The sequence below is a fragment of the Mesoplodon bidens genome (assembly GCF_964165515.1).
Source record: "Mesoplodon bidens genome assembly, chromosome: 19".
Classification (NCBI taxonomy): domain Eukaryota; kingdom Metazoa; phylum Chordata; class Mammalia; order Artiodactyla; family Ziphiidae; genus Mesoplodon; species Mesoplodon bidens.
Window position 1 is genome coordinate 28,740,506 of NC_138179.1, and position 26,776 is coordinate 28,767,281.

General features: G+C 47.8%; 2 protein-coding genes across 2 annotated transcripts in view; one reads left to right on the forward strand and one right to left on the reverse strand.

The window, feature by feature from the left end:
• Positions 1-11,948, reverse strand: part of ALDH3A2 (aldehyde dehydrogenase 3 family member A2) — a 16,408-nt gene extending 4,460 nt beyond the window's left edge. The window contains exons 1-9 of the mRNA XM_081219661.1: positions 11,870-11,948; positions 11,592-11,752; positions 10,092-10,323; positions 9,230-9,315; positions 7,013-7,221; positions 5,814-5,931; positions 4,041-4,182; positions 1,924-2,090; positions 498-597 (exon numbers count right to left, since the gene is read on the reverse strand). Of these exons, the coding sequence (XP_081075787.1) occupies positions 498-597; positions 1,924-2,090; positions 4,041-4,182; positions 5,814-5,931; positions 7,013-7,221; positions 9,230-9,315; positions 10,092-10,323; positions 11,592-11,744 (1,207 nt within the window). The 5' untranslated portion in view covers positions 11,745-11,752; positions 11,870-11,948. The remainder of the gene's footprint in view (positions 1-497; positions 598-1,923; positions 2,091-4,040; positions 4,183-5,813; positions 5,932-7,012; positions 7,222-9,229; positions 9,316-10,091; positions 10,324-11,591; positions 11,753-11,869) is intronic.
• On the forward strand, positions 11,743-25,785 carry LOC308607031 (uncharacterized protein; the record flags this gene model as incomplete). The annotated part of the gene is made up of 4 exons (XM_081218625.1): positions 11,743-11,754; positions 11,855-12,216; positions 12,516-12,609; positions 25,203-25,785. The coding sequence occupies 4 exons, from the start codon at positions 11,743-11,745 to the stop codon at positions 25,218-25,220; spliced, it is 486 nt and encodes a 161-aa protein (XP_081074751.1). The 3' UTR covers positions 25,221-25,785.
• Positions 25,786-26,776: the final 991 nt, after the last annotated feature.

Sequence of the window (26,776 nt, forward strand, 5' to 3'; positions counted from 1 at the left end):
CCAGCACGCAGCTTACTGGGGCCGGGCCGCTGGGGCATCACTTAGGTGACAGCTGAAGCTGCAGGGAGACTCTGTGATGTGTATCAAGAGACATGCATTTTAAGGAAAAAAATCTAAACAACAAGCCAAAATATTAACAGTGTTTATGCCTCGGAGGCTACTACATTTTCCCTTGTAACTTTCTATAGTGTTTTGTTTGGTTTTGCCCCTTCATCCCAAAAAAGCAAAGGGACGTTCAAGCCCTTGGCTGCTGTCTGCTCCTGGCGCTGTGAGCCTGTCATGTGCTACCTCATTCGATAAAGGACAGAGGGCATTTATCAGTTCAACTGAGACCTGATTTTTGGCCTAAGAAATGCCCTGCATCTGGGAGAAGATCCATAAACCAGTGAAGCAACGCAAGACCAGTCATTACAGACTGGGAATGGAGAGCAGGGGGTGGGACAGAGGTGGACCCCAGGCAGCGGCTCGCAGGGGCATTGACCGGGAGGGGGCCTCACCCACGCCTCCGAAGGGCAGGGAGCTGAGCATGAAGTGCATGATGACGTCGTTGCCCGTGACGCCCCCACTGGACGTCCTGTCGATCATCTGCTTGATGAGCTGAGGACCAGAAGGAACAGAGGCTCCGGGTCAGTCGCCCCTGGCCTGGGACCCACATCCTCCGCGAGGCTGGGGGCAGCGAGCGTGACCCAGATGACCTGAAGAGTTGGGCCCACACACCCGGGCACACCCCAGCGCTGGACCCCCGGGACCACAGCCAGAGCCTTTCTTACCAGGGATGGTTCAGGCAATATTCCAGGTTTTAAAAATTGTTAATATTTCTTTATCTCTGCTTTAAAGGATAGCATGTGATTAACGGGTATCATTTCATTTCTATGAAATGTAAAAAACATTCAAGATTTCAGAGGTAGCGTCCTATTTTTGAAGGAAATCGCTGGGTGGCCCAGGACCTGAATGGGCACGATGACACTGGACTGGTAAATGTCACCTCCCCTGGCTGCTGACCCACCAAGTCCTCTGTAGCAAAGGTCACTGCTGACCGTGGGACCGAGCCTGACCCGCCGCCCCGCGCCTGGGCCGCAGACCGCGTTTTCCACTCCATCCACCACTGCCTGTGGTCATTTCAACCATCAGACCGCTGTGTGCCACTAACCTATTCCTAGCTGAGCCCTGCACATCCAGTCTTCCTGGACAGTCTGTAGAGATCGGTACCGCGCCAGCACCGCCAGCATCGCCAGCTCTAGAAGCTGCCCCGAAACTCCCTGCGTGGCCCCGGCAGAGGCTCTGCAGAAAACACCTGCCGGGGGAACTCCTCGACCTCACCTGGCTGCACCCTCCCTTCCGAGTTTTCCCCTTTCTTCAGAGGCTCCTGGCCTACTGGCCCACCTTGAGGCCACTGTCCCTTAGCAGCAGCCAGTCACCTCGAGGTGCATACGGACGGGCCGCGTGGAGTGCGGCAGCAGGGCTGCTGGGCCTGGGGTGGCGTGTGGTCTGCCAGCCCAGCTGGGACGGCAACACCACTCCAACCACAAAGCCACGTGGCTGGAGAAAGCCAAGTCCGAGGCTTCCCAAGCACCTCCCTCAGCAGCGCCAGAGACACTGCCCTGCGGGCCGCAGACGCTGTGTGGGTGAGAGCCGAGGCTCTACCACAGGACGCCCTACGGATCAACAGCAGAAGCGCTTCTGATGCCAGAGCTCAGACGTCTCCCAGTGACGTGGCAGGTGTTTGTGAGTCACCAGGCTTGTGACACTCGCCCCGAAGACTCAGCTCTGACCCTAGGGAGTAAGGGAAGGGTCATAATGATAACCCCAGGGCCTCATTACCCAGGACTGGGGGACTCTGGCATCAGACGAAATAATCAGCATTGCTTTACAGCAGAGAAGGAGCATGGCTTCTGAGAGCAAGCTGCATGCTGGGAAGTTTACCTTAGTGTTATGAGAAAACACGTAGAAAGCCAGGGGCTTTTCGCGTTCATTTATGAATTGTATGGCTTCATCTGCATTCTTCACAGGCACTATTGGAAGAATTGGTCCAAAAATTTCCTCTTGCATCACCTTGGTTTCAGGATCCACATCAGTGAGTATCGTTGGGGCTGAAAAATGAAAACGCTCAAGCAGAAGACAGAAATGCCAAACTCTCACCTCACGTCTGGCTCACTGGGTCACCCATCCATCCCTTCCCCACTCCCGCCCAGGTGTCATCTACTGAGACAAGTCCCAAGTACGTGGGTGAACCGTGCAAATATTACATCTCCACGCGAGTGCATCGGGGATGCTTGTGCAAACCCAGGGGGAGATACAGGCTGGAGTAAATCCTATGCATGTCTAACCCTTTTCAGCACCACATTCCTACGTCTTTCTGTGGACAGGCCTTCCTGGGAGCACAGAGGGCCCCTCGGTGGATCGAACCAGTACGGCTTCTTCATAGAAGTGCGTTCCTGCCTGTGGTCTCTTTGATCTTGATTACAACTGCGTCAGGTTCAGAAAATGGAATGAAATGGTGGGATGCCCTAGGCCTTATCTCAGCGTTCCGTCCACTCTGGGGAAGGACACAGACAGGAGGACCACATGGATCCTGAAGAGCTTCGTGGGGTGTCCAGCGTCCACGCCAAGAAGTGCCCAAGCCGCAGTGCTCGGGGAGACCCTGAGGATGGGCTGGAGGGTCGACTCCAGGAGAAGACGCCTGACGGAACAAGCGTGCTCTCTCCTCCACCCACGGTTACGACCAGGTTGTCCTGGAGGCGTGGCACAGGACGGCTCTCTCCAGCGCGCCTTGGGGTACAGAAGCCGCTGCCTCAGATCCGCCACCCGCGGCCTCCCTGGGCCAGAGAGGTGTCCATCCCCCTCTACAGAGCCACGCGCTTAGGCGAGGTGACCCCAACCAGGTCGGCGGAAGCTCCTAACTAGTCTGAGCTAATCACGGCTGACTTTCCCTCTCACCACGAATGGGCGTAGAGGCAGGCAGTCAACATGCTGGGCCGGCAGGACCCAAAGACGAACCCCCGCAGCTCTGGGGGTGTTACGGAGCCGCTGAACTAAGAGGCCGAGAGCATACTTTTCTCCGTACTGTGTAAGTCCCTTAAGTTCTGTTTTTGAAAAGTTGGGGTTTTTGGTGATGATGAGAGGGAACAGGTAAACAGATTTGTGGAGCAGCTTTTTCGCCAACTTTGTGTGTGATCTTTTCTTTAAAAATAAGTTTATTTATTTATTTATTTTTGGCCGCGTTGGGTCTTCGTTGCTGCGCGTGGGCTTTCTCTGGTTGCAGTGAGCGGGGGCTACTCTTCGTTGTGGTGCGCGGGCTTCTCATTGCGGTGGCTTCTCTTGTTGGGAGCATGGGCTCTAGGCGCGCAGGCTTCAGTAGTTGTGGCACATGGGCTCAGTAGTTGTGGCTCACGGGCTCTAGAGTGCAGGCTCAGTAGTTGTGGCACATGGCATTAGTTGCTCCGCGGCATGTGGGATCTTCCCAGAACAGGGCTCGAACCTGTGTCCCTTGCATGGGCAGGAGGATTCTTAACCACTGCGCCACCAGGGAAGTCCCCATGCGTGACTCTTCTCTCATCTTAGGTGTTATTTTAGATAAGTGTGTTTAAAATTCAAAAGTGATACATACTCGTGGCAAAAAACAAAGAACACAACAAGAAAGTAAATAGCGAGGTCAAGCATGATAGGTGAAAACATTCTTTCTGGAACAGTACTGCTGTTGGCTAGCTGTGCAATTGTGGCTGAGCTATTTCCTTCTCTGGGCTGTTTTCCCAGCCAAAAGCTGGAAATAATTACAGAGTCTGGTTCTGCTTCTCAAGGTTGCCAGGAAGAAAAAATTAGATAAAAGACGCGTGTAAATACAAACAACTAAATAGAGTTACTCAGCGTATACATATATAAAATCATCTTTAACTCGCTTGTAACAAAGCAGTATACCAGAAAGCAGTATTTAATAGCTTATTAAACACTCTATACCTAATAGTTTATTCAGTGTCGGTAAAGAGTGTCAATAAAACCTGTTCAGTTGCCCCTCCCTATAGGACGAGGTGAGTCTCCGTTACCTATGTAGCGTGTGGCCTCATCGGTCTCCCCACCAAAAGCTATCTTCTGTCCTTCGAGCAAACTTCGTATCCTCTTAAAATGACGAAGGTTGATGATCCTTTCATAGTCGGGGGATTCTTTTATATTTTCTCCATAAAATTCCTGTTTAAAACAGTAGTATCTAGTTGTCACCAAAGACCCATATTTTAATTTCTTTAATAATTATAAAATTCACCATGGCCCCAAATCTGGTTTTGTATCCTCACAGAATCCAACCCCCCAGCCCCCAAATCCTTTAACAGTAGTAAGACTAAGCTCTTTGGCAGGTCAAGGACAGGAGTTAAAGCACACACATAAGTCTCCCATTTTCCACGGTTTCGGGGGTTGGCATGGGTCCCTCCTGGGGGTGCGCTTGCCTAACAGCTCTGGCTGCTGTCCTACGAGGAACTGGGTGGTGGTGGCAGAGGCCCTGTGACCTGCAAAGCCTAAAACACTGACCGCGTGTGTTCTTTCCCCTTTTGCAGAAAGGGTTTGCTGAGCTTTGCGCTATTTCCTTGTGTTAGGTCTTCTCTGGACTGGAACTTCCACCAGTCACAGATAACTGTGAAACCACTCAAAAGATCAAAACACAGTCTTGGTAAATCAACCGGAGTAAGAGAGCCTCAGCAGCCAAGCAGTCAGCCCCGCAGGAGCTCTCAATCTACTCTCCAGCGGTACGGAGCACGGTCCACCCCCCGCACCCGCCTCGAACCTGGGAGGTAGGAAGCTCCCGGGCAGCGTGTTGCAATGCATGTTCTTGGGCCCCAACGCCGGAGCCACAGGAGTGGTTTTCAGCGCTGGCTGCACCTCAGCATCACCTGGAGACCCCAGCCCCGCTGAGCCACCATCTTCGGAGGGGGGGGACTGGGGGCTTTTTCTTAAACGGCTCCCAGTGACCCTCAGTGGAGAGCCACGGTGACGAGAGAACACATGCCTCCTGGAAACCCAGTTCCTCACCACACTCACCCGAGCACGTCCCCAGGAGCCCCAGTGTCTTCCCAGAGTCGGGCCAAGCTCCCCTTTCACACTCTCCTTGTCCGGCCCCATCGCGGTCCCGCCACTAATGTCCAACGTCCACATCACCTTGCTGCTCGCCTCCGTCACTCTGGGTGTCGTGGAGCCGTCCTTTCAGGGCTCGGTCAGCACCCGGCGAGTGAACAACAGTTGTTTCAATGATTTCTCCACCCGGGGTTCCCACTGCTGAACTGTCACAGCTTCATCCCTTCCTTTCTTCCAGTCCCAGGTCTTATGTTCCTTCCGCTCAGCTCAGGACACCACCGTGTAGCCTTCCTTGGTCCCCTCGCTAGAGACGGCCATTGAAACGCCCTCAAAGACTGACGGCCGTGTCAAGAGTGCACGCTCCTCGAAACTGCTGGCCTCTGTAAACCACCGGCACAGCCGAGAACCGAGAACCTTGATCGCCGCAGCCGCGGCAAGAGGGCCTTGGCCACACTGCAGAGGCCTCGTGACGTTCTCCCCAAACCACACAATAGCTACTGAGCTTTTTTTTTTAAGGTCCGTTCTACACCTAACCAGTTGTGCCATCAACAAATCAACTAGACAGTGTCAGCGTGTGTAGCACCAGTCTCACCCTGCTACCACGTTCTACCAGAGCAATTTGCATTAGCCAGGAAATTAGTTCAGTCACGTGCTCCTGGAATGTTCTTGGGAGGGGGGACGATGCCCCCTGCAAACATCTGATTTCACTCTGTATCCCAGTGAGACCAGTGGACCCAGAGGTGGGAAACACGAACCTTCACGGCCTCCTTCACCTTCCGCACGATCAGGTCCTGGAGGGACGGCTCGCAGAGCACGTAGTCGGGGGCGATGCAGGTCTGGCCGCAGTTCATGTACTTGCCCCAGGTGATGCGTCTAGGAAAAGCACGAGAAGCCAGAGTTCAGTCCCCACGCACCTGTCACACACTTCGGCACTGTCTGAAGGTTTTTCAGCTAGCTGTCAAGATTACTAGTACATAAACGTATTTGGTAATCTTGATAAAAAAAAATGTTTTGAAAACTCATCTCTAAATCGTTTGGAACTGAGAATGCATTTTCAATTGGCGTAGACTATTCTACAAAGCAGGGAAAGCCTCATGCCAGTTCATGAGAAGCAGTACTTCATACGCAGGGAAGCCACTGCCTGCGGCAGAAAAAGAGAAAAACAGCCTCCTGACACCCTCCTCCTCCTCCCACCCGGGCCAAGAGGACATCTGGGAGGACAGGGGTTCCACAGACACTACGGCTCCTGCTGTGGCTTCGTCCTGCTGCAAGATGCCAGGTACAAGCAGGACCAGAAGCCCTCCCCGATCTGGGACGCTGTGCCTGGGCTTGGATGGAAACCAACGAACCGGGGTCCCCTGTTCCAGAAAGTAGATATCTACTTACAGAGCCAACCCGGAGCCCGGCCAACGCCCCCTGCACCACCCCCGCTCCCCTTGTCTGAAGGGAGGGAGAGCCACGCCATGCCAGCACAGTCAGCTGTGGGTTTGGGCACTTCCTGTTAGCTGAACTGATTTAGTGGAGACAACCCGAAACCTTGCATCTTCTAGTTCTCAGATGAAAGATGCTATTATTCTTAGTTAAAAGATGAGAATTATTGGTTTTATCAATAAAGGAACTCAGTTAAGAGATCAGCATAATGCCCTTTCTTCGGAAATTTAAAGATTTTATTAGGCACACAGGATCCTTGGCATTATCTACTTCCTGGATCAGCTATCAGCAGAACAGTAAAACTTCTTGCCAGGTCTATTATCTAGAGAACAGAGATAGCTTTTCCTCATCCTGAGGGCAACCGTGTGATGTCACAACCTCGTGTTCATCTCCCCCAGCTGTGGCACCAAAGCGTGGTTTGTGAAAGAGTTCTGGTCCCTGTGAGGACATCGCCGGCAGTGCCCAGCAAGGAGGCACACAGGGCGTGCCAGCCTGCCGGGGGAGCCCAGATAACCAGTCTCACCTGCAGGCAACGTCCAGGTCACAGTCTTTGTCAACGTAACACGGACTCTTCCCTCCCAGTTCAAGGGTCACCGGGGTCAGATGCTTGGCGGCGGCTTCCATGACAATTTTTCCAACAGTGGTGTTTCCCGTATAGAGAATGTGGTCAAATCGCTGCTTCAGAAGCTCCGTGGTTTCCTCTATGCCACCATTAACAACCGTGTACAGGTCCTTAAAGAAAGAAAGAAAAACGCTCGCATCACCGAAGGAATCCTATTGTCTGACGTAAACACGTAACATTCAGTGAAACCAGGAAAAGGTGGAGACTGGCCCCGGGAAACCACAAGATGGGGGCTGGGCGAGGGGAGGGTTGTGGGAACGTGGCCGCTGTCGGTGACCACAGGACAGGCCCCAGGCGCGTCCACCCGGACGTCCTCTCTGCACTCGGCTCAGCGTGGGGCTCAGGCCATGGGGGGAACCGAGTAACTGCTGCCCGAACGTGTGCCAAGGCCGGCAGGGGAGCGTTTCCAGGGGCAGGTCCGGGCTGCACCTGCACCCCGTCATCCTCTAGCTCATGTGCCCGCTGGCGGCCGCCCGACGCCTCCGAGCCTCAGCCTCCTCTTGTGATGGGGGGACGTCACAGGGCTTTGCACTGAACCCTCACGTGCACTGTGCGACCGTCTGCAGCTTTCGCACGAGAGAGGATGGTAACGGTGTGAAGAGCAGCCGCAGGACACCAAGCACAAGTCGGCTGGTGGGCCTCGTGTTTCCCCTCCATCTCTACTCACAGCTCAACGGCCCGACAGGTGTTTCAAGCTTTAGCTTGCCTCCGCCTGAATCCACAGAGCCTGTGTCGTTGGTCCCCAACAAGCCAAGTGAAGCAGGGCCGGAAGGACGACCCCCATCCGGGCAGAGTGAGACAGTGAAGCATCTGCCCTGCCTGACTGCCTTCACCGCCCTTCTGCACCGGGTACCCCAGGCCCTGGGACGACACTGCTCCGTGGCCGCTGTGGCAGGGATGTGCCAACATGGGGAGCATGGCTCCTCCAAGAGCCGGGGTTGGCCTGTAGACCGCTGTCAGAAAACGTGGCCGACTACAGGTGTGATGCTGCACAGATGCGTCTCCCTGGCACGCACCGAGGACTCCTCCACGCAGAGCTAACGGCCCCAGTTCACGTGGCGTCACAATCTCCTCCACGGGGGGCACCAGACCTCTGCTTCAGAGATCGTCTTTTCTCCACCGCTTCCGATACTCTTTTTTTTAAAGATTTTTTTTTTGATGTGGACCATTTACAAAGTCTGTATTGAATTTGTTATAATACTGCTTCTGTTTTCTGTTTTGGTTTTTTGACTGCAAGGCACGCGGGATCCCAGCTCCCCGACCAGGGATCGGACCCGCACCCCCTGCATTGGAAGGCGAAGTCTTAACCACTGGACCACCAGGGAAGTCCCAGCTTCCGATACTCTTTTTTTTTTTTTTTAATATTTTTTTAATTAGTTTCTGCTTTATAACAAAGTGAATCAGTCATACATATACATCTGTTCCCACATCCCTTCCCTCATGCATCTCCCTCCCTCCCACCCTCCCCATCCCACCCCTCCAGGCGGTCACAAAGCACCGAGCTGATCTCCCTGTGCTCTGCGGCTGCTTCCCACTATCTATCTACCTTACGTTTGGTAGTGTATATATGTCCATGCCTCTCTTTCGCTTTGTCACAGCTTACCCTTCCCCCCGATACTCTTAAATGCCAGCACTGTAACTCTGGGTGAGGGTTCACACTCTGGGTCAGGGGGCCTTTTTCTTTCTGTAGTTTTCAGGCCACAAACATGCCCATTTAAATGTAGATGTGTGCTCATGTAACTGTACCTCATGAAGAGGGCCCAGCACGGTACCAGTCCCTCATTAAATAACTCACTAAAAGGATACACCTAAAATCATGTCAGATCAAAGGTTAATTCGAAATGCCAAACGGAGCGGAGGCTTTGTTAATAGCAGGGGTGCCGATAAAGCCACGGGCCTGACCAAACTGTGTAACTACAATAGCTGAACTATTCCACAGTTTTTTTGGAACTTAACTTCTCTCGTTAAGCCAGACGTGGGAGGCTGAGGGAAAATGAGTGTGGAGGCCTGACCACCAATGACGCAAGCCAGCATGAAGAGCAGAGTGTGTTCCCCACGACAGACAGATGTGCCAGACAGACAGACAGACGTGCCAGAGAAGGGGCAAGGCCCTCTTACCTGGTCTAAGTACTGAGGGAGGAGCTTAGCCAAGACCTTGGCTGTATTTTCACTTACTTCAGAAGGCTTGATAATCACAGCATTTCCTAAACAAAGCAAAAAGCAGGACAACATTGTCTAGTACTTGAGTGATTCTAACATCCACGAGACGGTGCTCCTGTGGGGAGCATAGGCTAAGGGTTAACTCCTCTGGTTATTTCTGGCTCTGCATCCTGCCTTCCTCACCGCACGCGTGAGCGCTCGTCCCACCGCCTCTTTCCCAGAAGCTGACTCCTCAGTGCTCACCACGTAGGTCCTTGACGAGAGGCCCCAGCCAGGCTCCCCCAGGCCCCTGGCCTTCTCTCACAGCTCTCACTGCCACCCTTGGATTTTCCTTTTGCCCTGGGATTATTGCACAAACAAGCTTTGCCAACATAAAGCTGTTGGTCTGGATCCAGGTTAACTGAGAAATGAGTCCCTTAGCATTTGCTGTAGACCCAAGAAAGCATTACTCCCAGAGCCCTTATTTGAATGAAGAAAGGGGTCAGACAGAATCAACTGGTTCATCCAAAGCCAGCGGTGGCGACTGAAATCACATGACACCGTGGACGTCTGACCCCACACCTGGGCCTGTGGACTCGCACGTGCCCCTACACCCTCACAGGTTCATTCTCCAGGGCTCCAAAGAGCAGTCATCCCACAAACCCCTGGAGCCCACTGAACAAGTAATAATAACGTTGATGAATTCTCAACACACTGCTGGTGTAAACCAAGGCAAGCCACCACAGCAAATGCATTTAACTAACCACTATCCTTAATGTACAACCAGTTTCAGAGAACACGCCTCTCGAGGACAGCATAAGGACGGAAGCTGACACCAGACCTGCAGCGATGGCTCCTATCAGAGGCTGGATGGTGAGGACAAAGGGGTAGTTCCAAGCTCCGATAATGAGCACGACTCCCAGGGGCTCTGGCTGGACGTAGGCCTCGTCCAGCATGGTGAGCAGGTTCTTCTGAGCTGGTTTAGCGGCAGCCCATTCGGGAAGCTTCTCCAGCGCGAGATCAATTTCCCCAAGCACGGTGATGACTTCTTGACTGTATGCGTTGAATTCACTCTGTTACAAGAAGGTCACAGTTAACCTTTGTGGGTATGACACACTTGGCCCTGAATGTCAGAAGCATCGGGCCAGGGAATTCCCTGACGGTCCAGTAGTTAGGGCTCTGTGCTTCCACTGCAGGGGACACGGGTTTGATCCCTGGTCGGGGAACTAAGCCTTACGGCAATGCAAAAAAAAAAAAAAAAAAAGCATCAGGACAGGCACACCTGTCAGACTAGCTTGGTTTGCCATGCAGATTCCTGTGTGTCCTCCAAGCCCACAGTAAGGACTTGTTAATTCCCCTCTTAATATATTCAGTCCCTTTAAATCCTTCTTTACTGACCCAAGCCATTTAAAGTCAGGCTTAAATGTTAACTCTTTCACAAAGAGTTCCCTAATCAATAATGGTGTGCCTTGATCACACTTTACAAACCGCAGTCATTATGCTTTCCCCTATATCTTAACATTTTAGCCTTAATACACTGGCTTAAAACTATAGTCCCACTTTATCTGTGCTTGTTTTGTTTCCCAACCAAACTTAAAGCCCTCAAGGGCAAGGAATTTATTGTACTTCTTTAGTAGTCCTATATATACACCCACAGAAATGCTTGTAGAGTGAATGAATCAGACTTTTTGGGGTATCTTGCTTAAATCCACCTTGACTACTTGACATCACAGTCCCTCTCCACCAAAAGTGCTACACAGGAAGTTTTAGAGTTCCTGTCGTTACTACTGATGTTACTACCCCTCAAAATAATCTTCCGGGGGGAGGGGCCGAAGGAGCCTGGCAAAGCCAGAGCAAGGCCTTGTTACCCCTCAAATGAAGATAAAAATTAAAAACAAAATGGTAACAACGGCGTTATAAAACGTAGGGGACTATTTTTAAACCCGAAACACTCCCCCAAGGCCTTGCTACTCAAAGCGTGGTTCCAAAACAGGGCAGCTTGGTACATCACCTGGGAGCTTCTTACAAAAACTCGGGATCTCAGACCCCCTCCCCCCAGACCCAGTGAAGCATCGTTTGCATCGTAACAAGGTCCCCGGGTGACTCGCCGGTGCACAGATCTGACACCTAACATCATCGAGGGAAATCTGAGCGCAACGACGACAAGCAAAACCCTGTGTCTGCATAAGAAACCGCAAAGTTAAAAGACAAGAACCCGACTCGTAGGAAGAGGCCTGCAATACACGAAGCGGACGAATGACCCAAATCCAGGGGAAGGGAAAGGGCCACAGCTGCCCGCGGAAAAGGCGCAGGCCGTGCAGCGCAGGTCCCGGGGGCGCACCTTGCTCAGGTCGGTGGCGATGGCCGTCAGGATGTCCCTCTCGCGCTCCTGCACCATCGCGCGCAGGGCCTCGAGCTGCCGCCGCCGGAACGTCAGGGGGCGCGAGCGGCCGGACCCGAACGCCGCGCGAACCCGCTGGACCTCGCGCTCCATGGCCAGTCCTGCGGGGACAGGGGAGATCGGGCGCCGTGGGGGGTGAGCGGGCCAGACGCGGGGCCGCCGGGCGGTGCCTCTCCATCCCCACCCCCCGTCCCCGGGCCCAGCGACCCCGGCCGCACCTCCGTCCCGCCGACGCGCTCGCCCAGCTGCAGCTAACTACCCGGCCAACGCCCTGCGAGCCCGGGTCGACCCCGAGCCGCGCGCCGATTGGCCAGCGTGGCCCACGTGACCTCCGCAGGCCGGACGCCGCGTGGGCCCCGCCCCCAGGAGTCGGCAGGAGAAGGGGCGAGGACGCCGGTGCCGCCGGCTGGGCTGGACCGAGCTGGGGGCGGGGCCCGCGGTCACGACCCCGCCGACCGGGCCCCGCGCCAAGCGGCTCAGGAGGCGTCGCCCTTACGCCGCGGCGCCCCTCGGCCCGCCCGGCCCGCTCCCATCCAGCTCGGAGCCGCGGGGACTCGGCGCCCAGGTGAGTGCCCCTCAGCAGCCCCGCCCCCACGCCCTCGTTTACCCTTTACCAGCCGCTCTCCGGGCCCCCCCGCCAGGTCCCTGGGAGGGAAGGGTTCCCTCCCTCTCTAGAGGAGCAGCTAGCTCGGACCCCCCTCCTGCGCCCACGTGACAATGCCCGCGGCAGCTGGGTTCTCCCCTAGCTCTCTTCTGCACCTGCAGAGATTGCAGAAAGTCCTTCTGGCTTGTACCTGATTTGACTTGGGCTTTATCAGCTTGTCACGTGGTTGTTTACCTCTTGCATCTGCTTTCACCACTCAGGGAAAGAATGCGTTATCCAGAAGTGAAGGACTCCACTTTGAAGTTGGGATTGTCTGTCCCCTTCTGGGACGCCGATGCTGATGCTCCCTCGAAGGTGAGCTTCCCTCCCAGACGCCAGGGTCGTGCTGGCTCGCTGTCTCTTTTGAAACCTTGAAGGAATGTATCCTGTCGTCCTGTTTGATGTGTGTTCTTTGTCCTGACAAGATATAAAACTGTTGAAAACCATGCTTCGCCAGAGCGCTTTCCTCCTTGGTGGAGACTGCACTCCTGGGCTATAGTCCTCAGTTTGGCCAGAAAAAAAAAACCTCTTTTAGTCTTATGATAAGTTGTTTATTGATTACTTGGCCTCCACACTCCGCAGTCATTGCCATCTTCTGGAGACAGTGTGTTTGCTTGTTCGCCATCACCCTGTATTCTTCTGGTTTTTCTTTTCCCTCCCTCACCAAGTCCTCTGGGTTTTTCCTTGCTGGACCTTTCTCCCCTTCCAGGCCTCCTGATGTGTTCAGGTGCCTGAGGGCTCAGTCCTTGGACCTCTTCTCTTTCCACAGTCACAGCCTCATCTAATCCCGTGCGTGGTGGTCAGAGAAGGTTTTAAATCCCATCTGGTCCCACCCTTTCCTCTGAACTCCAATCAGTATGTTCAACTCTATCCCACTCATACTGGGATTCATAATAGGCATCTTAAAGGTAGCTGTACATAGAACTGTTGGTTTCTCTTCATCCACGAGACAAATACAATGCACGCCTCCACCTGTTCCCAGTCTCAGTAAGTGGTACCGTCCTTCATCCCATTTACACAGGCCAAAGTCCTTAGGATCATCCTGACTCTTCTCTTTGGCCCTAGTTTCAAAACATAATAAAAATACCAGTGGTTTACCAGTTGAAGGACAACTGGTCATGTATGTATTTGTCAATTAAAAGAAATAATAGTATGTCATTTTAACAGGATGGTTACAAACTCTCAGAAAGTTTTGGAGACTATTTTTACAACACTGGTCACACAAAGAGAAATATATCATAGTTGCTGAGGTTGTTTGAGTTTTCTCTATTATATTTGTTATGTTCGTGGAAAAAAGTCTATGAAAATTACCTTATCAGAGTAACTCACATTGGAACATAGTTTATTTCTTTATAGAATAAAATACATATTATTAATTTAAAAAATACCAGTGATTGAAGAAAAAAAATACCATAAAAAAATACCAGTGGTTGAATTGAACCACTTTTGCCCTAGTTCAAGCCATAACCATTTTCACCAGCACTTTATGTAGCATCCTACTGGGTTTCCTGCTTCTACTGTGGACTCGGTGAAGGTTATTTACTGTCATTTCTCAGTCCTCCACTTGCCCTTTTATAATCTGTCCCACAGACACCCAGAGTGTGAGAACTATTTTCCCGGGTTCTCCTGCCAGCTGGCTTCCAGTGAGTTCTACTAGTAGGAGGCGTGAGCAGGAATCAGAAGGTGGAGGAGGAAAGCAGCTTTCTGCTTCTGGAGTCAGCAGTGTGGCAGTTGCCGGGTGTTTCTGTAGTAGAAGAGGAGCTGGGATGATTCCTTCCTTGGTCAAAGTGGCCCCTTTCTAGGAGATACAGGATGACAGTGACAGCATCTCCAGGTGGCACTGGTGCTGGTGCAGCTCCCCTGGGTTCCTTCCAGCCAGGGGAATTTTCAGCAGCTTCTCATCAGTGGTATCACCCCATGCGTCCCTCTGACCTCTCTTACTCTTCAGATCCCCTCCACCCGCAGTAACTGGAGTGGGTTCTCTTCACGGCTGGATCCTGACTGATACGCTTTGCTGCAGCCATTCCCCACCCAGCTGTCAGTGATCCTTTCACGAGACCCTTGACGCTGTTACTTCCCTGCTCAAAGCTTTCCAGTGGCTTCCTGTGACACATAGAACAAAATCCAAAATACTTGACTAGCCGTACGTGTCCTGGCCTGCAGCCTCCTCTCCAGCCTCAGTTTGTGTGATTCTCCCACTTAGTGGAGTGCTTGTCTTGCTGTTCGCAGAACGGGAAGCACACCTCCACTTCGGGGCTTTTGTACTCTGCTTTTTCCTCGGCCTGGAGTGCTCAGCTAAGTTAATTCCATCTCTGCTTAAATGTAACCTCCTTAAAGAAGCCTTCACTGACCACCGTGTCTGAAACACCAGGCTCTGCCACTCTGTCCCTTACCCATTTGTTTGTGTCTGTCTCTCGTGTTCAACGTAGTGTCAGTACCAAGCAAAGAATCTGGTCGGTTGTAGGTACTCTGTAAATATTTATTGAACAAAGGAATGGTACAGTCTCAAGTACTCCAGCCTCCGTGCTTGCACTGTCCACGTTTGTGGCTTTCTCAATAGCCACAGTAGTTTGAGAGTTATTTAAAGAGATTCTTGGTGAAGGAAGGAAGGTGGCATGACCATCAAACTCTCCTTCACCTTCTTCCTTGCCGCCTTTTGGCCAAAAACATGAAGTTCACATGGAGATACCATGGTGATCTTGCTGGTGAAGGGGAGGTTGCTGGTGAGCAGGCCTTTTACTTTACCGGGAAAAGCTGTAGCTTCCAGCACATACCGGTGTCTAAGCCAGCTTCATACCCAAGCGTTGCCTGTGCACAGTAGGCCCACGGTCTAAGGTCAGTGCAGGATTCTCCCGCTGTCCCAGAGGAGAGCATTCCCGTGAACCTGTTCCTAAGCCAAAATGGAGTAAAGCCAAGTAGCAGTTACAAACGCTGTATGCTATTTTCACTCTTCACCTCCTTCTCTCCTAAAAGTGAAAATCCTCTTTGGATTTCTTTCCATTAGCAAACACAGGTACTAATGTAGGTCTTCAGTAAAAGCACAGTGGTGTAAAGCAGACTTTCAGAAAGTGGGGAAACGTGTTTCTGGAACCATGTGGCGATGTTTAAATTTGCTCACAGTTCATTGAGTGACCGTTCTAAACTCTGAGCTAATAAATGTTATGTAAGGGACTAGGTCAACTGACAGGACTCATGCCACAATTTTTTAAAATGTAAATAATGAACAGAATTCCAACGTGAAAATAGGCAATCTAAGGCATCCTGTCAAAATATCAGCTAAGGCAAGTTAGCCTCTGAGCAGCAAAGGGCTGCTTCTCCTGCTGAGGATTAGACAGGAGGATCTTAAGAAGAATCTGTCGTGATTCTAATGGCAACAAAACCAGGAGTTTGACTCTTTGCCAACTCTTGAACATTTTTTTTTATTAACTGGAGAAATCAATTGATGGCATTTTTGGGGCATATTTTAAAAACCACATCCAAATTCTTTTTTTGTGTGTGTAATTTTTAAAATTGAAGTAGAGTTGATTTACAGTGTTGTGTTAATTTTTGTTGTACAGCAAAGTGATTAAGTTATACATATATATACTTTTTTTTAAAGGAATTTTGCCTTTTAAAAAAATTTATTTATTTATTTATTTATGGCTGTGTTGGCTCTTCGTTTCTGTGCGAGGGCTTTCTCTGGTTGCGGCAATTGGGGACCACTCCTCATCGCCTTGCACGGGCCTCTCACTATCGCGGCCTCTCCCGTTGCGGAGCACAGGCTCCAGACGTGCAGACTCAGTAGCTGTGGCTCATGGGCCCAGTTGCTCTGTGGCATGTGGGATCTTTCCAGACCAGGGCTCGAACCCATGTCCCCTGCATTGGCAGGCAGATTCTCAACCACTGCACCACCAGGGAGGCCTTTTTTTTTTTTTTTCCCCCTGCACGGCTTGTGGGATCCTAGTTCCCCAACCAGGGATTGAACCTGGGCCCTCAGCAGTGAAGGCACAGAGTCCTAACCACTGGACTGCCAGGGAATTCTCTATATACATTCTTTTTTAAAAAAAATTCTTTTCCATTATGGTTTATCATAGAATACTGAATATAGTTCCCTGTGCTACACAGTAAGACCTTGTTGTTTATCCATCCTATATATAATAGTTTGCATCTGCTAATCCCAACCTCCCACTCCATCCCTCCCCCAGCCCACTCCCCTTTGGCAACCACCAGTGTATTCTCTATGTCTGTGAGTCTGTTTCTGTTTCATAGATAAGTTCATTTGTGTCATATTTTAGATTCCACATATAAGTGATATCATCTTTCTCTCTAACTTACTTCACTTAATATGATAACCTCTAGTTGCACCCATGTTGCTGCAAATGGCATTATTTCATTCTTTCTTATGGCTGAGTAGTATTCCATTGTGTATATATATACCACATCTTCTTTATCCATTCATCTGCTGATGGACATTTACATTGTTTCTGTGTCTTAGCTATTGTGAACAGTGCTGCTGTGAACATAGCCGTGCATGTATCTTTCTGAATTAGAGTTTTGTCTGGGTATATGTCCAGGAGTGGGATTGCTGGACCATATGGTAGTATATTTTCTGAGGAACCTCCATACCGTTCTCCATAGTAGCTGCACCAGTTTACATTCCCACCAACAGTGTAGGAGGGTTCCCTTTTCTCAACACCCTCTCCAGCATTTGTTATTTGTAGACTTTTTAATGATGGCCATTCTGACCGGTGTGAGGTGATACCTCATTGTAGATTTGATTTGCATTTCTCTTTTTAAAAAATTTTTATTTTATTTATTTATTTGCGCCAGGCCTTAGTTGCGGCATGCTTGTGGGATCTAGTTCCCTGACCAGGGATTGAACCCAGGCCCCCTGCATTGGGAGCTCAAAGCCTTAAGCCCTGTGCCACCAGGGAAGTCCCGCATTTCTCTGTTACTCATCGGTGTTGAGCATCTTTTCATGTACCTATTGGCCATTTGTATTTCTTCTTTGGAGAAATGTCTGTTTAGGTCTTCTGCCCATTTTTCGACTGGGTTGTTTGTTTGTTGTTGAGTATTATGAGCTGTTTGTATATTTTGGAAATTAAGCCCTGTCGGTCGCATTGTTGGCAAATATTATCTCCCATTCCGTAGGTAGTCTTTTTGTTTTCTTTTATCGTTTCCTTTGCTGTGCAAAAGCTTGTAAGTTTAATTTAGTCCCATTTGTTTATTTTTGTTTTTATTTCTGTTACCTTGGGAGATGGACCTAAGGAAACCCATGTCCAGATTCTTCAGCAGAACAAGGTGGTGTGTTTATGAAACCGAAGAGTGGACTGGGGATTCTTTCACCCCCAAGTTGAAACGCTCCCCTTCCAGCTTTTGATTAAGATGTGCCCATGGATTTAAGTATCTCTGGGCGAGTGAGATTACCACTGCAGGTACAGGATTGTGGGGTGAGTGCCTACAAGCTATTTCTTTGGGGAAATATAGTACGCCTGGCCACCATACTTTTCCTAGTCCATTACCCCTTTTTTGTCCTTAAAGTTTCTTCATTGTGGGTGGTCCACTCTGTGACCCCCTCCCCGGTGCAGGTGACCCAAGCCTGACCATTCAGCCCTCCCAGAACTTTGCTTAGAACTATCATGACAGAGACATGCTTTCCCCATGCGCTCACCAGCTATGCAGATGGTAGAATCCTAGAGCCACCTGTAGCTAATTTGTTGGCACCCCAGGGGAAATGACTCACTGAGAATAAAGCTGATACAAAGGCAGAGCTCAGAGACAAGTCCTGATAAGATCGTTTGTGTTCAGTTAAGGCTGGAAGCTAAAAGCACCTCTGTGAAGGACATCTTCACAGTTCCTGTCATAAACCAGTCAATTTCCAAATGTCAGGGACCCAGTGTTTGAATTGAATTTTTTTGCCACTTGCTACCAAGAGACCTGAACATGATAGAGAGATGTGCCACATTGCACTTAATTCTGTTATCCAGGTCCTCAGACTAATCCACGATGGGGTAAAAGGAGGTACAAGATGTTAACATTTTTAAAAATATGTATGCAGTCAATATATTCCTTGCAGTGTGGCATAAGTTATGAGCAAATCATCCAGTTTTCTAGGAGACCAGATTAGGGCCAGAAGGAAGGAAGGAGTCCTGGGCATACACTCAGCAACCTTCATCCCCTGAGACTCAGAGAATTAAGGTGTTTATTTCCCACTTGCCTTTAGGAAAGCTCTCCCTGCTGACTGCTGAACAGATCACACGTTTGAACCTTGCATGTAGTCTAGCATATTTTTTGGGGGTAATAAAACACTACATTTGTATTGGATATGATATAAATACAAAACAGTGCGTGAATTATAAATGTGTACACTGAATTATGGCAAAGATAACCCACCTGTATATCTACCACCCAGAAGGTTACCAGCATCCCCCTTATACCCCTATATCTAGTCACTGCTAGAGAATTTCCACGTGGAAGCAGATACATGCATAACTTCAGTAGTCAAATAACTTTCCATTGTGCTTGTACCAATTCACAGTCCCCGTGTGTGTGTGGTGGTGCGTGTGTAGAGTGTTTTTTGTGTGTGTGTGTGAGTGTGTATGTGTGTTATATGTGTGTGTGTGGGTGCATGTGTAGAGTGTGTGTGGTGTGTGTGTGTGAGACAGTCTACTAGCTCTACAGCCTCTCCAGCACTTGATGATGTCAGTTTTAAAAAAATGAACCATTCTGGTAACTGTGTAGTGGTTTCTCAGTGTGATTTGATTTTTTTTAAAATTTTATTTATTTATTTTTGGCTGTGTTGGGTCTTCGTTGCTGTGCCTGGGCTTTCTCTAGTTGCGGCGAGCGGGGACTACTCTTCGTTGCAGTGTGTGGGCTTCTCATTGCAGTGGCTTCTCTTGTTGCGGAGCACGAGCTCTACGCGCGTGGGCTTCAGTAGTTGTAGCACGTGGGCTCAGTGGTTGTGGCGCACAGGCTCAGTAATTGTGGTGCATGGGCTTAGTTGCTCTGTGGCATGTGGGATCTTCCCGGACCAGGGCTCAAACCCGTGACCCCTGCATTGGCAGGCAGATCCTTAACCACTGCGCCACCAGGGAAGCCCTCTCAGTGTGATTTTTAACTTGCATTTCCCTGATGACTAATGATGCTGTGCACCTTTTCATATGTTTATGACTATTTGCATATATTTCCATGGCAAGAAAAAACAGATTTTACGAAAGATGTTAAGGCGGTAAACCTGAATTAGAGCCTCAGGCTGCCTTGGATACCTGCCCTAAACCACCATGCTCTTCTTCAGCAAATACTTGCCCGCTAGAGCTCTTTGTGTCCACAGATCAGTATTAGCCAGAAAAGAACAAACCCAGTGCCCATGCATAGACACTACACAGATGTGTACACACATACACCTCTAAGGAAGAGGAGATAAAACCTTATATGAGGGCTTCCCTGGTGGCGCAGTGGTTGAGAGTCCGCCTGCCGATGCAGGGGACACAGGTTCGTGCCCCGGTCCGGGAGGATCCCACATGCCGTGGAGCGGCTGGGCCCGTGAGCCATGGCCGCTGAGCCTGCGCGTCCGGAGCCTGTGCTCCGCAACGGGAGGGGCCACAACAGTGAGAGGCCCACGTACTGAAAAAAAAAAAAAAAAAAAACAACCTTATATGAAATAATGAACATCCAGATGGATAATTCTCACAATTTCTTGAGAGACCAAAACATAATCTTTGAAGGAAAAGAAAAAGCCCAAAGAAATGCTTTAAAAGATTAAAGATTAGATGAGAAAACAATAAGGAGAGGACAAACAAGTAATTAAAACTTAGGAAAGAAATGGAAAAGAAAAAGAACACTTGAACAGAAATGAAGACCACTTTAGAAACAACCAAAGGTAGAATAAAGCAGAGATACGAAAGGGGAAGTTTGACAAAATCACGTAAAATGAACTGGAGACAAATATTGCGTGATTCCACTTATGCAAGGTACCCAGCCACATGCATAGAGACAGAAACAGAATGGTGGTTACTAACGTCTGGAGGGCAGTGGGCTCATGGGTGCACAGTTCCCATTTGGGATGATGATAAATTTCTGTCCATAGTGGTGAATAGTGGTGAATGCGTGTAAGGCCACCGAATTACACCTTTTAAAATGCTTAAAAGGGTAAATTTATGTTATGTACATTTTACCACGTTAAAAAAAATGAAATGGGAGAGAAAAATATGTAAAAGTGATTCACAAAAGACGAAAGATTGTCCAGCATGATGAAGGCCATACATGAAGAACTGATGGCTAACATAGCACTCAGTGCTGAGACAGAATGTTTCCCTCCGGTCCAAGAATAAGACAAGGATGTCTGCTTTTGCTCTTTCTATTGGAAGTTGGAGACAGAGTAGTTAGGCAAGAAAAAGAATTAAAAAGGGTCCAAATCGGAAAGGAAGAAATAAAATTTTCTTTATTATTATCTCGGTCCAAGACCTGGAGGCCATCTGTGTTTTCATAAAATAGGTGCTTTCCTGGCAGTCTCAGCTTCTATGTTCAAATATCTTATGAACATTTGAGAAATGCTAGCTTCTGCTCAGGCATGCTTTTGTCATTTCCCTTGTAAAGAGTATCCTCGACATTGTATCCTTTTGTTGCCATTGGATGCCTTCTCTTTCATTGCATAATCTAAAAGTTGGTTGTATGTAGAGAGCTGTTAATGATTGTGAATTTTCTATCTTGTTACAATTCCGAATTCCTCTTGCTGTTTGCAGTAGTTTTCAGATGATGCTTATGGATTTTTCAAGGATACAATCATATCGTCTACAAATAATCTTATAATTTTATATTCTCCATTCCAGATGTTATTCCACTGATTTCTTTTTCCTGCCTAAACACCTGTAGTAGAACAATAAATTGTCATGGTATTAGTGGAAATGCTTGTCTTGTTTAGGACCTCAGAGATAGTGCTTCTGATGTTTCTCTACCAAATAGCATGTTGGATTTGGGGCTGACATACACAGTGTTGATGCCAATAATCAATAAACAATCTGTGTTAAGGAACAGAAGAGAGTTTTATTTGAGGCAAGATGAGGACTATAGACTGGGAGACACAGATTCAAGAAGCTGTTCTTGTTTTCTGCCAGACTACAAAACGGGGGAGGCTTATAAAGGCAAAAACCACAAAGCTGCGTAAGCTGTTTTTCAAGAGTTAGTATTGGAGCTGGCGAGAAGTAAGGGTGCTTGTTAAGCAAGGATTGGCTGGGGTTGAAATGGTTGCATAGTTACAAGGGGAGACCTTGATATCATAAGGTTGCAGCTGCTGGCAGAGATTATTTTGACAACGGCTGTTGGTGTCCTTGAGTCTGATACAGTGCAGAAAATTCAAGTTCTCGATGACGCAGGAATGTGTCTGAAACCACATCCACAAAGGCCACCCAGCTCCATGCCTGAACCACAGTTACTCCGTCTCGATTTTTAAATGGTCTTAAATATGTCATCAAAGCATACACAAAGACACACATAAATAAGTTTATGTGTGCATCTTTTTAAAAACAATGTTCAGGAGGTATCCATGGAGTCTGCTTTATTGAATGTTTCCAGCAAGGATGGTTGAGGATTTTGTCAAATGGCCTTTTAGTGCCTATAGAGATGATTCTATCATTGTTCTCCTTAGATCGATTATGATGATAAGTGATACCACTTGGTTTCCTCATATAGAACAGTCCTGATTGTTGTGTGCTACTCTTCCAGCGAGCTGCTGGAGTCTGCTAATATTTTATTCAAGAATTTTGCAATGATAGTTATGAGGAAGATTGGTCTGTAGCTTTATCTTGTATGTAATCTTTCTAAGGGTTGATATTAATAGCATTAATGTTACATTCATAACATAAAGAGAATTGAAATTATTTCCTGTTTGGGTGCCCTGAAACAATCTACATAGTATAGGAATGATCTGTATTATGAAGGTTTGGCTAAATTCTATGAAACTGTCATGCTGGGTGTTTTGGAGGACTTTGTTACAGCTTTTACAACTTCTTCCCTGAAATCAGTTTGTTTAGACTTTATATCTTTTGCGGGGGGTCAACTTTGGCAAATTATACATAGTTTGAGAAATCTATCCATTTTATCAAGATTCTAAATGTATAGAATTGTGCAAAACAATCGGTCATGTGCTTTTTTGGTAAGTTGTTGTATGTGTGTTCTGCATCTATATCCACATCTGCAATTTCTATGGACTTCCTTAGTAACGATGAGTTGTGTTTTCTGCAGAAAATAGTCTGATTCGAGGACTGACTGAATGCTGTAGTATGTATTCAAGTAGCTCCTTTTGTTCTGTGTCAACCAGTACATTTTTACAGTGTGAACAATTTTGAATCTGTCCCCAGTGCTCTGTGAAATTTTAATCCTGCAGCTGTCCTGAGAGCCTTCTGTGTCCACACAAACAGAGGTGCTTAGTTTCTTATCCTGACTTTTTGGAAATGTTGTCATGTGATGGCTTAATGAGTAACTGTCCTCAATGTCATGTATCTTTTGATGACCGGTTCAGGCTGGGAGCCTGTGGGGTATTTGATCAGTGTCAAGCAGGATTTCGTCCTTCTCTGTTTGGGACACAGAACTGCCAAGTATTTATTACGGTCTCATCCCTACCAAGCACCGTCGTCAACACCAGGGAAATACCGTTTAACCAAATAGCCAGAGCCTCTGCCTTATGAGCTGCTGGGGTTTCACAATTCAGCTTTACTTTAAAAAAGCAAAAAACATAAAAACCTCTACTCTATGAGACACTAAGCTCTTTAGAATAAGAACACGTCAGATTTTGGTCTTTGTCCATAAAAGTGCTTCTCGCTATTGGACTTATTTAGCAGGTACTCAGATTTGTTAAATAACACTTTTAAACTATTAATTATACATTAACAACATGGAAATCTTGTGAAAATACATAAATATAATGATGAAAATTAAAATTACCTCTAGTTCACTCCTCAAATATAAAATCTGAGGTATTTCAATGTATTTTATTCCAGCCTTTTAAAATTATTTTTCTCCCAGTATTTTTTCTGTTATTCACAAAAGTGGGGTTATTCTGAATATGTAATTTCCCCTGGTCCCATGTTAAAGACATGGTTTTTAGTAATTCTCTAGTATTTCCTTGTATCGTTTATTTAATGCTTCCCTAATAGTGGACATTTAAATTGCTCCCCTTTTATTATTATTATTTTTTTTTGCGGTACGCGGGCGGGCCTCTCACTGCTGTGGCCTATCCCGTTGCAGAGCACAGGCCCTGGACGCACAGGCGAGCCCATCCGCAGCATGTGGGATCTTCCCGGACCAGGGCACGAACCCGGGTCCCCTGCATCGACAGGCAGACGGACTCTCAACCACTGTGCCACCAGGGAAGCCCCCCTTTTATTTTTTAATTGAAGTATTGCTGATTTACAATGTTGTGTTAATTTCTGCTGTAGAGCAAAGTGACTCAGTTGTATACATATATGTACATTTTTTGTATGTTCTTTTCCATTATGGTTTATTCTAGGATATTGAATATAGTTCCCTGTGCTATACAGTAGGACCTTGTTGTTTATCCATTCTATGTGTAATACTTTGCATCTACTAACCCCAAACTCCCAATCCATCCCTCCCCCACCCCCACCCCCACCTTGGCAACCACAAGTCTGTTCTGTGTCTATGAGTCTGTTTCTATTTCGTAGATGAGTTCATTTGTGTCATATTTTAGATTCCACGTATAAGTGATATAGTATTTGTCTTTCTCTTTCTGACTGACTTCACTTAGTATGATAATCTCTAGGTCCACCCATGTTGCTGCAAATGGCATTATTTCATTCTTTCTTATGGCTGAGTAGTATTCCATTGTGTATATGTACCACATCTTTATCCGTTCCTCTGTTGATGGACATTTAGGTTGTTTCCATGTCTTGGCTGTTGTGAAGAGTGCGGCTATGAACATTGGAGTGCATGTATCTTTTTGAATTATAGTTTTGTCTGGGTATATGCCCAGGAATGGGATTGCTGGATCATGTAGCAACTCTAGTTTTAGTTTTTTGAGGAATCTCCTTACTGTTTTCCATAGTAGCTGCACCAACTTGCATTCCCACAAACAGCGTAGGAGGGTTCCCTTTTCTCCACACCCTCTCCAGCATTTGTTATTTGTAGATGTTTGAATGATGGCCATTCTGACCGGTGTGAGGTGGCACCTCACTGTAGTTTTGATTTGCGTATCTCTAATGATTAGCCATGTTGTAAGTTGCTCCCCTTTTAAATAACATTGTCACGAGCATCCCAGGTCTATGAATATTAACGACATTCCTGAGTCTCTCCTGAGGTTGGATTCCTAGGAATGGAATCAGTCCATCAAAGGGTATAAACTGTCCATCCATCTGCTTCTCAACTCGTGAAATGGCCAGGAGTCCACGGGAGGCCCAGCCTCAGTGACCCCTTGCCAATGTGGGGCCCCAGACATGTGAACAGGTTAGCAGACTAATTCCCAGTTTATACTGGGTTCCAACTCAAGCCTAGACAGCTGGCTTTGTAGTGCAGTTATTCATATGTGAATGGGTATTTTATATCCACTTTGTTATGCAATGATATTTAAGTGATTTAAATAGTTTCTTCTCATGAGGAGATAGGCATTGTTTATAATGTTTCTCAGTCATCTCTTGTACACAGCAATTGGGGAGATGGTTCTCAAAGTGGGCTTCTAGAAACATCAGGCCTCACAGGTACATGCACACACCCATCTAAAGCCTTCCAGTGGGTTCCCACTAGAGTTGGAATCAAACCTGGTCAGTGGTAAGCTTGAGTCTGATCCTGGTCCATAATTATCTAAAATTTTAGGGTAAGCTGCAGTTTACGCTGTGGATACAGTAGTTACGGGAGAATGTTAGTGATGCCAGGAGGGGGACTGCAGAAAATCTGAATGGATACTTGTTTCCCGCCCACAGGTCTCTGGTCCGGACTGACTCTCTGTGTCTTCTTTCAAACCCTCTTCTACTTGGTGTACATCTGGAGGATAAACTGGAACGAACAGAGTGGCAGAGCAGGTAAGAGAGGGTGGGTCCTCTTAGAGATGGAGCCTGTTGATCCCAGGGCAGGTAAGGAATCTTTCAGGGTGAAAATGGTAAGAAATCCATCGGCAGCATGACACACTTTGATTAGTGAAATGCATCCAACGTGAGAGTTGGGGGCAAAAGGAAATCCTGTGTCAGCACATTTCCTCTTAATGTGGAGTTAATTTAATATCTACTAAGCAGGGCTCAGCCAGAAAAAAAAGAGAATTAGCTTAGAAACTATTCTGCTGTTTTGGTGTGGTAGTCTTAGAAAAGCAGTAGTGTTTCCTGTTTTTCCTGATCTGTTGTCTAGTTTTAGGCGTCTTAAAAAGCATCTTTTGGTCCATGGTTTCCTAAGAAATGCAAAATGCTAAGTGCCTGTGATCAGGGAAGTTCTTGGGGGCAGAACCTGTCCTGCGGCCTGAGGACCGGGATCCTGACCCTCTGGGCATCTCTGTGTTGAAGTGTGAGCCCTGCTGACTGTGTCAGGGTTTGAGAGGAGATGGGTGGGAGGTCGGCCGAGCGGAGGTGTCCTGGACAAAGAGCCGTGAGGAGGAGCTGAGGTGTGCAAACCGCCACTGTCTGCGTCTTGACCACCCTCGAGTTTCGCAGCCCTTCTGCCTTTCCTTACAGTGACGTATCATGTCCTCCCTCCCTTCAGTGTGATTGCTGGAGTGAATGAAGTGTACAGGACGTTAAATTGGACCATAAACTATCCCTTAGGCGATTGCACCATTTATCTTTAGACTTTGTTCCTTTTATAGGGATTTAGGCGCAGTAAAGGCCACAGTGCAAATATATGTTATGTTTGCAACTATGGCAACAAGTAATTTTCCATTGTGGAATAGCATTGGCTGTTGCTGTACTTTTAATATAAATTTTAATAAGAGTTTTCAAATACCATAACTAAAACAGAAGAATTGTCACCAGGCTACAGACTGGAAATGATAATTTTTTACCGTTTATGAAGCGTGTTAACTAACCTTGTCATGGTTTTCTGTCAATTGTGTATGGATAAATATTACTGATGTTTTCTAAGTTATTTGGAAGATCTGCAGTATCTTATTGGAGATGAAAAAAGGAGCCCAATTTTATGTAAACATTTCTCCCAGATGTTAACTCCGTCATGGGTTTTCAATGTATTAATCTGATTATCCCTTTTGTAGGTTTCTTACTCTTTCTCATATGGAATATTTCTTCTTCCATGGAAGCAGGTCACTTTCCTATAAAATATTAATTGCTGATGTAGTTTTGTTTGTATTTCCCTCTCAATGGATTTAATCCTGTCAATGAGTTTATAGTAAGGGCCTTTTCAAGCTCTACCACTGGTAATGTCGTATCAGCTTTTTCTTTTTCTCAATTTTTATTGTGGTAAAATACAACATAAAATTGACTATCTTAACCATTTTTAGTGTACAGTTCAGTGTACTAAATATGCTCATAATGTTGTACCATCGTCCCACCGTCCA